The sequence below is a fragment of the Panicum virgatum genome, chromosome 9N (assembly GCF_016808335.1).
Source record: "Panicum virgatum strain AP13 chromosome 9N, P.virgatum_v5, whole genome shotgun sequence".
Classification (NCBI taxonomy): Eukaryota; Viridiplantae; Streptophyta; class Magnoliopsida; order Poales; family Poaceae; genus Panicum; species Panicum virgatum.
In genome coordinates this window covers 65245249-65256255 of record NC_053153.1, presented here as the reverse complement: position 1 = coordinate 65256255, position 11007 = coordinate 65245249, and the positions used below count along the sequence as shown (strand labels likewise).

Genomic DNA, 11007 nt, shown 5'->3' with positions numbered 1-11007 from the left:
TCCAAATTAGGTGATCTTGGACTCTATGGAAAGCTAATTCAGAGGGATACACAACCCAACTGAATACTTGATCCAAAACACAATGGATCAAAGCAGTATTCCACTCCAAGAGACCACCTAATTTCCGAAGAAAACCGGAAAACCTTTCTTGCTTCCCAAAGTTGATCAACATCAACTCCAACTCTTTCTCCTTTGCAAATGTGCCAACATCACCACGTGAACAACACCATGTGCATGTGTGTTAGCATTTCACAATTAATTTCAAAGGATTTTCACTTGATATGACCACGCCACTCGATCCTAGCAACATCACAATGTTAGATCGCTCAAGTGGCACTAGATGACCGATATGCAAACAAGTTTGCCCCTCTTGATAGTACGGCCATCTATCCTAAATCCGGGTTATGCACTTCTGTACACAACCTTTGACCGGTGAAATGAAATGCCCTACAAGTCATATCTTTGCCTTGCGCATTTTATTTCATCTTCCCAAATATTGATGCCACACAAGCACCAAACTCCATCAGGCCTTTTGATCATCTTCATGAGTCAACACTTGGCTTGATCTTCCTTGAATGATACGATCCACTCCATATCATCACATGACCTCTTTGGTCCATCGATCTTGACCTTGCTCGCTCTTCACTATTGCCTCGGTCCATCGGCGCCAAATCTTGCCCAAGCTTCACCGCCTCGCGGTCCCTCGCTTCAAAGCCTTGACTTGCCATTCTCCATTGCAACCGGTCCATCAAGCCAAGTCTTGTCTTGATCTTCTTCACTTTGGTCACGTAACTCCATGTCATGTCTCATATGCAATGAGTTCTTCCATCACACTATATGAGCATAGCATCAACCCTTAGACATTTCTCCTTCATGGCACATGTCGCTCATACTAGTGTCTTTGTGTGGACTAATCTCCTGTGTATCTCGACATAAATATTTATTAGTCCACCTAAGTTGTCACTCAATTACCAAAACCAATCAAGGGCCTTGGTTGTTACAAGTGTTACAGACAGAGCATGCAGCTGGAAACATGCTCGATCATGGACTCATGGTGGTGAGATCGATCAGCTAGGAAGATCAGATGAAGAGATAGAAGAACTGGAAGGAAATGGAGTTGTTGGGTGCTTACTCCTGCCCATGGCGGCGCCCGGAAAGTTGGAAGGTGACAATCGGAGAGGTGTTGGATTCGAGAGCCTTTGAGCGAGGTTCCGTTCGGTCGCGGCGTGAGGGGGCGAGGGGAGGCCAGGTGGTGGATATAAAGAGGAGGCGGCGGCCGCGGCGGGGAGGCCAAGTGCGGGAAGGTTCTGGTTCGCCGGGAACGCGTGGCGCTCGGCGGCCTATCGGCGGAGGTTGCGTTCGGGCGGGATGGGATTCGGAGCGTAGGCCGTGACGCTGACGCCTCGCCGTCGCCGGCTGCTGGGCTGTGGGCTGGGCGTATGGGGACGCGTTGGGCTCAGCCCTGAGGGGTTTTTGACTGCTCGCTCCATGGGGCCGAGCCGAATGCTTCGTGGGCAAGCCAAGCGGCGCCGGCCCGTGGTCGCCACGGGTGACGCCTGCTGGCTGCTGCATCGACTGTTCAGTTTGAGTTGCTTGGTACAAGCACATTCAGACATTGTTGGAGTAAAAGAAGAAGTGTTCTTCTTCTTCGTCGTCGTCGATTATATTTGCTTTAAGGCCTGTGCTTCTTCCACATTAGCCATCCGTTTACATCATTCACTACATCATTTGTTTGATCCTGATTTCCTGACGAGTTCAGTCAGGCAGGTAAAGGCTGAAAAAAAAATCGCCTCAAGGGACGAAGTACATGGGGTTGGGTATCTTGAACACGCGGTCGCCGGCGCAGTCGCCCTGCAGGTCGCTCCACTGGTCCCCGACGTTCCCGCGGATCCTGTAGCCTTCGTCCACGAGCTGCTTCCTCATCGCCGACTTGAACACCGACGAGCTCTGCCCTCGGTACTCCGGGGTCCTGCACTCCGCAGCCATGGGTCATGCCATTTCAGATGAGCAAATTGTGGGTGCGATTTTTCTGATAAATAATCCGGATGACGTTCTTGACGGCAAAAGGAGCACCGTCCAGCCTTTTCCTATTTGGCGGTGAATCTGAATGGTCAGCCGTCCACGTCAGGACCGCACTACGGGTGCCAAAGCTCACAGTGGCTGCGTCGTGCTCGTACCTCATGATGAGCCTCTCGTACCCGAAGAAGCCCTCTGCTTCCAGGTTCCCGGCCGTGCAGGGGCCCAGCGTCTCCTCGTCCCGCCCGGAGAGGAGAAAGACCTTGAAGCCCTTGTCCAGCAGCGCCATGAACAGCCCGAGCACCGGGGGTATCCCCTGGCAGGCCTCCTTGCTCGCCCACGCCTTGAAGGCTGACGGATCGTACGCCCTGGATTGGATGGATGGAGACATTTCGGAATCATCATTGTCTGATGATCGGTGGCGATCGAGATGCAAGAACAGGGGGGGCAGCGGCCGCGCGTACGGCGTACCCGAACTGCTTGGTCTCGTAGTAGGGAAGGTTGGAGAGGCAGGTGTCGTCGATGTCGAAGACCCAGGCGTCGAGGCCGTCGGGGTCGGCGCCGGCGCCGGCGGCGATCTGGTCGGCGTAGCCTGACGCCTGCTCCATGACGCCGGCCAGGTCCCTGAGGTACTGGCCCCGCGTCATGTACCCCTTGACGTAGCCGACGCACTGCGCGGGCACCGTGCGCCACCCCCGGGCGTTGTTGGCCTCCACCATGACGCGCCAGCTCAGGCAGCCGGGGTCCTCGGGCGCCTGCCCCGGCCAGAAGCACTGCCTCGCGCCGGCGGCGTCGAGGAGGAGGAGGAGGTGCGGCAGCAGAGCGACGAGCCCGAGCTGCCGCCACGCGGCGAGCGCCCGCGAGGCCATCGCCATCTGTACGCATCATCATCAAAAGAACTCAGCTCAAACGATACACGCACGTGAACAAATCCATGACTGGGATTCATCGATCTCATGTCACCATCACAACCCATTTCAGGACCAAACAAAGATAGAAGCCAGAGTGAAAAGAAGATGAAAAAAAGGCCTTTCTGAGATAGAAGAATTACAAGTATCTGGATTAATTTGCCAATGCGGCAGCCAAGCCAAGAGCAGAGGCCAGGTTGAAGGCCGGTGCCCAAGTAACCACCCGGCGCGTGGGTTTTTATAGCGAGATTCCAGGATGATGGCATGAGTCACCGCCCAACGCAAAAAAAGCAGACCCCGCCCGGCTAATGCGAAAAGGCATGATTACGCCACGGAATTAGCGGCAGGCCGGAAGACATTCCCCGAACGCGACCCGGTTCAGGATTAGGTCTCCCGCTCGGTGACGGAGCGTGAGGCCAGCCCAGGGTTTAAAAAACCGGTGGTACTGTTCAGAACCGGAACAGTAGCACAAAAAATTTACTTTTGTATTTTTGAATTTAGAAGCCTAAAATATAAAAAACCGGACCCGGTTTACTGTCTCGGACCGGACCGGAAATGGGAAAAAATCCCGGAAACCGGCGGTTCCCGGACGGTTTCTGAAACCCCGGGCCAGCCACGGCCACCGAGCCCCCGGCCCATTTGCACCGCCAGCGCCCGCGGTGCGCGCCACGTGGACCCAACCGCGCCGCCGCTGCAGCGTCGCGACGGTGACGTCGCGATCGTGGCGACGGCGACCTCGGCTATCGGCAGGGCCCTTTTGCTCGATAGGGTAGTAGGCAACGCCGGCGGAGGAGCTCCGCGGTTGGGGCCCGGGCGAGTGGGGGACGCTGACCACCCGAACTGACGGCGAGGGATGATGTAGCCATGTAGTTTCTGCGAGACCTTCGAATTTCTCAACGTCTTTAAAGTACGAAGCGGTTGACCTTTCGTCTGTTCAAGATGATGCCTGTGTATGTAGCCTTTCGAAATTGGCCACAGTTCGGTGGCCTCGACAGAGTGCGAGGTTGACTACTTTCACCTAGCTTTTTCCGTCGAATCTAATAACCTCTTCCTGAATTCATCATCTCTGAAGACTCTGATTGCGCCAAAGAGCACAAGTCAAAGCTTGAATCCATTACGAGGCTCGATATTTTATACTGAATCGGAGCAGAGTGCACGAGTCAATGGCAAGTTGCTAGCCTGATCAGTGCCTATTAATACTAAGCAGCAAGAAATAAAGCCGCCACCTCACAAAGATTCGCTTATTATTGGACGGTGCTAGCACTTGCAAATTGTAACAGGAAAGGCTAAGTCGCGTAGCCACTCACCATTAGTGGCGGACGGATAATGGATAACAGCCTAAGAATACGTTTGTGTGGGGACTGCACATAAGAAGCTTCAGCATGCTCCACCACCCCCAACAAGTGAACAACTGAATCATATTCTTTGGGACATAGGCCTACTGTAATGGGAATAACAGAAATCGAGCACCTAGCTGCCAATACCATTGGTGGAAGTCATAGGTCACACTAGTCCACTCCAGATTGTGCAGGTCAGGATCTTTTGCACACGATAATACAACATAACAGATATAGATAAATCAGCAAGCCTAGAGAACCTGCACACATGTGAATTGATGATCGCACCAGATCTTCTCCCGTGTGGAGACATCTAAGTAACTTTCTAGGCCTGCAAATTTGTTACAAGTGTTAAAATGTTTACAAAAAGATACATGCAAAACAATCTTGATGACCAGATGCCCAAGGGCCAAGCCAACGAGTCATACTCAAATATATAAAATTTGTGGATCGTGTAGTAAGATGCTTTCCTTGGGTACGACTAGTTGTCAACAACTTGATCCAAAAATTCTTACAGAGGAGGTGGTCGATCCAACTCTCCACCTTCAAAAGATAACATGCCTGGTTGAATGGGGTACACAAACTCAAAAGTTTTGTTGACAAAGAGGCTCCTCCACCTTCAAGTGTTTGACCTGCACAAGTTTCGAAAATCACTAGAATCCTTAAGAACCTTATTTACTTTGCAGAATAGGCTGATCATAACAAATTCTTTTTAACCATCTTATTTCTTTTATTAGGAGAAATTACGGGTAAACTTACCATGTATGTGCATTGTTCAACTTCATATCAGTCAGAAGACGAGACTACTCCCACAAAATATAAAAAAAAAGGCACAGGGAAGAAAAGAGAACCTACTTTAAAGCTATACAAGGGCAATTGATTTGAAGCCACCTTCATTAATTTGAGTGGCAATAGAACTGTCACCAGTCTTGATTATCTTGCCATTTTCCTGGAAGTAACCAATCAGAAGCATTTATCAGAAACAGCACAAACCCTTTATTCTAAGAAGTTAGAAAGCACCATAAGACTTAAAGCAGTGCTCATTCTGAAACTTGGAAAATACGAAGGACTATAAAGACACCAACAAGGCCTTGATTAGTGTGGAGATCACATGAGTGAACTCATCAATGTTTCCCTTTAAATTTCATTTAGAGTGACATCCATCCTTGGTTAGTTTTATTTTAGTTATTTTATACAAGTCTTCTTTTTCCATCTGGTGAAGGAAGAGTCAATCCTACATCTTTCTGAAGTAAACACATTTGCTGTTTGCGTGATATGATTAATAATTCATAACACTCAACATGCGTGTCAATTGGCCAAGTATGAAACACCAAATGAGAAATAATAGGGGGAGTTTCAAACATCTGAAGGGTGTTCTTTATATTTTTCTTTCTTCCCTCCATTTGTATCCCTAATTAACACCATAGGGACCACAAGTGCAGCCTTTTATTCCCTATATGTCCTGCATATAAGGGATTCTAACTATGCCCCTGGACATATTTCAGAACAGAGGTAGTATATCGAACTGCTCTATAATGATGCACAAATAGATGCAATATCAAACAGTTATAAGTTTGCAAGAAATAGCCCAAATGAACAAACATACAGGAATAACTAAATTAAACACATCTAAACAGACAGGTTAAATTAAATCTGCAGTGCAATAAAGTGCAATAAATCATATTTGGCTATGCCGCTTACCATGATATGAACATAGCTGGGTTTAATGAGATCCAAAAGACGTTGGTAATGCGTAATCATCAGAACAGAGTTTTGGGGTGTCAAAAGCCCATTCACCGCAATAGCTACATCTTCAAGTGCATCAACATCTAATCCTGAATCTATCTCATCAAGAAGAGCTAAATCTGCTCCAATGACCTAAATTAATAAACAAACACACTGAATCAGAGATGGAAATCTATTGATGAAAGTGCACAAATTGAAAGACTCCGGAAGCCTGGCAGAAAAATGTTCACGTACTACAAAAAAGAGAAGTGTGTGCACATACACACATAATATACCTAACAAGCCTCAACAATATGCATAATAAGAGAATGGAGAACTGTTTTCAAAGATGATGCATATATTGGGGAAAAGATCTAGTGAATATCAAATACAAATATAGCCGAATATAATCATGGTATAACATATACACATCATGCGAAAGACATGCAGAGCTTAAAAAATGTATGGGTGGCAGATTCCAGAGGTTCGGCAGACAAATCTTCTATGAATTTAATTACACAGGAGAAAAAAAATTCTAACTCAACAGTCATAACAGAAAAGGCTGCATGCAAGGCCGCAAGGCACGAAATATATTTTCCAACAATCCTGTGTGATGAACCCTGAGATGTCTCAAAACATCATGCCTGTGTTATGAAAAGTATAAAGAAATTGTGCAGACCTTTTAGACCAATATGCCATGCAAATTCATTGTGAAATCAAGACCCAAAATGAATCATTGCGAATCTTACTGAAAGTTGCAATATCTCGTTGCGCTTCCTTTCACCACCACTAAAACCTTCATTCACATTGCGATCAAGGAACTTCGGATCCATCTTCAAGGCATCAACTTTGGGTGATACAACTGAATAAAACTGCATGAGAAAGCAAATATGTGTCGGAATCAATGCTACTATAGGTAACTTAGAATAATAAATAATAAAAACAGATAAATCTAGAAAATGATCGTGCAGTGCAAAGTTATTTATTAGTTAGCTAGACATTCGAGGGGAAAACAAAAGGAGAGAACAATAATTCTGCAGTTCTATATGGCAAGAAAGCTCCATTTGAAGCACATAATGAGACGAACCAAAACAAACAAGATAGGAGTCCTAACTTTGCCCATCCCCTTCCAGCCTTCATATAGCACATCAGTATTAAAGATCGTAGTATTGTAATAGGACAACTTATTATTATATTTGTGTCTTGCGAAAAGCTATATATATATATATATATATATATATATATATATATATATATATATATATATATATATATCTTTATGCAACACAATAATTGTGAAGTTCAAACCTCAATTGGACCCAATGCTGGTAGACCACTCTTTTCTCTGCGAGCATTGACTGCCATGAGCAGAAAATCAAAATTGCTCACGCCAGGAATCTCAATAGGTGCTTGGAAACTCATAAAAAGGCCTGCGAGAGATCTTTCCTCTGGCTCCATGTCAATCAAGTCCTCCCCCTTGAAGAGAATGGTGCCACCAGTTACCTCATAATGCGGATGGCCAACAAGAACCTGGGAAGGAAGATAAAAAGGTTGATTCAAGGCACAGGTAACAGAGCAAAGAGCACAATCACATTTCTAAACAGTTTGTTTACATAGTGTGTCCTGATTAAACTTTTAAAAGCACACATGGCTAGCTTAGTAAACCAACGATGGAGCACATACATATTTACTATATATTGCACATCCTCACCACTAGCTGCAGAAATTTTCCTACAGAAGACTAGCATACAGCTGGTGACATACATAGGCAAAACTAAAATGGACAAAATGAGTAACATTAAATATTTCAGCACAGCCCTTGATCTTAGCAAAGTAGTGTCTCCATTAATCTTCCGACAGAAGAATACTTAATATTAAACATCAACATAAACACATCCCCAGAGTCTTAGTCTTTTTTTTTTCTCGAACACGCAAGAGAGCTGCACATCTTTGTATTAAGAAGAAAGCATTCACAACATGTCAAGCCGAAGCATGCGCCTGGTTTGCCAATCACGCTAATTATGCAGGAGCAACTCAAAGGAGAAAAGGCCTTGGCGGAGGGGGGTGGGGGGGGGGGGGGGGGGTACGGGTTCGATTCTACCACCACTCAGGTCTCTCAAAGTCTATTGCGCTTTCTTGTCGCCATCTTTAAACTCTGATAGGATCGAATGATTTCCATTTATGAAAGGGAAATGGGGTTCCCCTGTTTAAGAAAATCGCAGGCACATAGAAACTTCTCCTATTCTCAGTGATTTCAATTATAACACGAAGAAAATCGCAGGCACATAGAAACTTTTCCGCTTACCTTTGTGAGGGTGCTCTTGCCGGAGCCGTTCTTCCCCATGATCGCATGAATCTAATAACAATAAAGCACAGGCACAAAACGAACATGGGTCAATCCCTTGCATAGCCAATTAAGCAAAACACCACAAGCCGTCGATAATTTCCAGCCAATGACCAGCCCACACGAACCTCGCCCTCGCGGATGGTGAGGTCGACGCCGGCGAGGATCTGCTGACCGGTCTCCTTCACGGATGCGGTGAGACCTCGCACCTCGAGAAGCGGGCTGCCGGAGGACTCGGCCGCCGCCGCCGCGGGCTGCGAACGGCCACGCGTCCGCATGGAGACATATCTCGGAGGCGCATGGCGGCGGATGAGGGGGTGGGATGAAGAGGGCGAGAAGAGGGGCGACGAGGAGGATACGGCCACGGCGGCGGCGGAGAGGGGCGGCGCCATGGGAGGAAGGAGAGGCAGGTCGTGCGCCTCCGGATGCTTCTTCCTTCTTCGGTCGTCGCGGCGCGGCTCCGGATGACGGGGACCGGACGGCGCCGTAGGCAGTACGGGCTATTTGGTCAAAAAATACGCCTGCGCTGCTCTTTGGGCTGGCCTCTCTCTCAGCATCAAAGTAAATGAGCCCGAAATGGGCCTGGGTCCAATACAAATCGAGCCCGCCGCGCAACCTACAGCAGCTTTTATGGCCGGACTCATCTTCGTAGGACCAATCCTGGACGGAAATTCAACCCGTGATTGTCACTTTCAAAATCTGGACGGTTGGATCCCTACTAGGTTAAATCGAACCATCGGCCAAGCCATCTGGCCTGTTCACGTTTCCTTGGTGTAAGAATAATTTTTAATTAACTGGGCATCGATGCCCATGCTGGCTCCGCTCTCGTTTTCTCTGACATCACTTGCAATTGGCATCACATGCTGCAGTAGTAGGAGTGATTGATGCTCCGATTCTCTCTCTTCTCTTTAGACATCACTTTGGAGACAGATTGACCTCCGCGCAATGAGCCACTCTACCACGCTGACCATGGGAACAAGATAAACTCTAGCATGTGCGGCTATGTTTTCGGCCACTCAACCGCACCATACTCTGTAGTGCCAAGGAGGAAGAGAATCAACGAGAAGGTGGTTCCGCAGCCTGATGAAAGAGCACAAGAAGCTGGGTGCCCCTCTGCAACCGTCGCTGGCGATGGGGACGTGAGGCCGCTGCAGCGGGTCGGAGCCTCATGTCGACGAGCTCGAAAGGGTGTGTCGCTGGCTTCCCGTGGTATCAGGATCTCCCAGTGGTACGAGGATGTGCAGCCACGGGAGAGGGAGAAGGGAACGTGAGGCAGCCAGCTATGGTGGGATTAGAAACATACATAACAGGGCTTTCTCCCTACTAGTATCGATTCTCATCTCCGAACTCCAGTTCGATGAAGTTGCTAAGGTAGTGCACTGCGGGTTCATGCTCACTATGCTGCAAAGTCTTTTTCCTTCCTTTGCTCACTGAGTGATTGATCAAATGTCCAAGAGACATTTCTTCGAGGTTACATAGAAGAGCTATGTGATATGTTTGTGCTTGATTTATAGAAACCTACCTTGAGAAACTTTCAGTTGAACCTAACTGGAGCCTTGGCTCTAGCATTGCTTAAAGTTAGCTAGGGGCCAATGCCATCAAGCTGTTTACTTTTCATAAAAACCGAGCATTTGGCATTCAGTTGTTGGTAAAGTTGTATGTGGCTGAGAGTCAAAATATTTTAACCGGAATTCATGGATGAATGGAATCATGATATCTCATGAAAAGCGTCAAGAGATATTATTCCTAGTTATTAGAGAATGTTGACAATCCCTCTGTTGGTTTGTGGTTAGTTAGGTCAGAGCAGAATGCTATTTGCAACACCTGTCTGTAGTTTGAGATTATGCAGTTTCAGCTTTTTTTTTCCCAGTGGTTTCTCTTTTGCAGGTGTTTGGTTCTGATAGGAATCTAGAACTCAGCTTTGCACATTACATATGCCCCTGAGTCAACAGACTACTGGAACGCATGGGTGGATGGATGGAATCAAATATTGCATGAAAAACATCCGTGGTTTTCATCTTGTATGTTACCCCTCAAGGACTCGTTTGTTTCCCTATGGGTTGAAGTTTAGCCCTATCATATGGGATGTTTGGATACTAATTAGGAGTATTAAATGTAGATTAATGATAAAATTAATTGCATAACCCCTAGGCTGATTCTTGAGACGAATCTTTGGCAGCCTAATTAAATCATGATAGCCGAACATCAGATGTAATAGAGCTAAACTTTAGCCTTTAGGAACCAAGCGGCCCCTAATTACTGGTGCATGTTGACATCCTATGGTTAGTTATTAGGTTAGAAGAGAATGTTGGAGCACCTGTCTGAATTTGGTGTGCCATTTGTGCAGATTGAGACTTTTGCATATGTTTGGACGTTGAATATGCAAGTGGGAGCTCAAGCTTGTACTCCGAACGCTGCAAAGAAAAGTGGAGCGTTGGTAAGTGCTTGCACTACTACAGAACTGGTCATAGCAAATAGGCTATCACCAACGGTTCAAAACGAACCGGCGGTTATGCCTCATCACCGCCGGGTCCAAAGTAGGTGGCCGTAGTGGCCGTTGGGACCGGCGGCTCGTGGCGGGAACCGGCGGTGATGGTCGGCGACCTCATCAGCGCCGGTTCGTAACACGAACCGGCGGTGATGAGAAACATCACCGCCAGTTTTTGTTACGAACCGG

The 11007-nt window shown here is 47.3% G+C and overlaps 2 protein-coding genes across 5 annotated transcripts; both read right to left on the bottom strand.

Moving 5' to 3' along the window:
* Window positions 1-1618: 1618 nt before the first annotated feature.
* Window positions 1619-3205, bottom strand: LOC120687210 (acid phosphatase 1-like). Its single transcript, XM_039969203.1, has 4 exons — window positions 3068-3205; window positions 2488-2891; window positions 2178-2384; window positions 1619-1969 (listed from the first exon to the last, which is right to left on the bottom strand). The coding sequence occupies exons 1-4, from the start codon at window positions 3188-3190 to the stop codon at window positions 1792-1794; spliced, it is 912 nt and encodes a 303-aa protein (XP_039825137.1). The 5' UTR covers window positions 3191-3205; the 3' UTR covers window positions 1619-1791.
* A 1123-nt stretch (window positions 3206-4328) lies between these two features.
* LOC120690393 (ABC transporter I family member 6, chloroplastic-like) lies at window positions 4329-8821 on the bottom strand. Of its 4 annotated transcripts, none has more exons than XR_005681737.1 (8): window positions 8459-8810; window positions 8292-8342; window positions 7295-7516; window positions 6736-6858; window positions 5963-6139; window positions 5117-5210; window positions 4690-4893; window positions 4329-4592 (listed from the first exon to the last, which is right to left on the bottom strand). XR_005681737.1 is itself a non-coding variant. In XM_039973035.1 (7 exons), exons 1-6 carry the CDS (start codon window positions 8720-8722, stop codon window positions 5124-5126), a joined length of 924 nt encoding a protein of 307 aa, XP_039828969.1. In that variant the 5' UTR covers window positions 8723-8810; the 3' UTR covers window positions 4344-4902; window positions 5117-5123. The 4 variants fall into 4 exon arrangements, 2 of the variants coding, with proteins under 2 accessions (XP_039828969.1, XP_039828968.1); XR_005681738.1 differs by having other exon boundaries at window positions 4732-4893; XM_039973035.1 differs by having other exon boundaries at window positions 4344-4902.
* Window positions 8822-11007: the final 2186 nt, after the last annotated feature.

Excerpts from the sequence above, each read along its gene's own strand:
- LOC120690393 (XM_039973034.1), bottom strand. The coding sequence starts at position 8,722 with ATGGCGCCGCCCCTCTCCGCCGCCGCCGTGGCCGTATCCTCCTCGTCG. Across the intron at positions 6,140-6,735 it reads ACGAGATATTGCAACTTTCA|GTCATTGGAGCAGATTTAGC; the intron begins GTAAGATTCGCA and ends TTATTAATTTAG. Across the intron at positions 5,211-5,962 it reads CCAGCTATGTTCATATCATG|GAAAATGGCAAGATAATCAA; the intron begins GTAAGCGGCATA and ends GGTTACTTCCAG.
- LOC120687210 (XM_039969203.1), bottom strand. The coding sequence starts at position 3,190 with ATGCCATCATCCTGGAATCTCGCTATAAAAACCCACGCGCCGGGTGGT. Across the intron at positions 2,892-3,067 it reads GCAAATTAATCCAGATACTT|ATGGCGATGGCCTCGCGGGC; the intron begins GTAATTCTTCTA and ends TGATGCGTACAG. Across the intron at positions 2,385-2,487 it reads TACGAGACCAAGCAGTTCGG|GGCGTACGATCCGTCAGCCT; the intron begins GTACGCCGTACG and ends CATCCAATCCAG.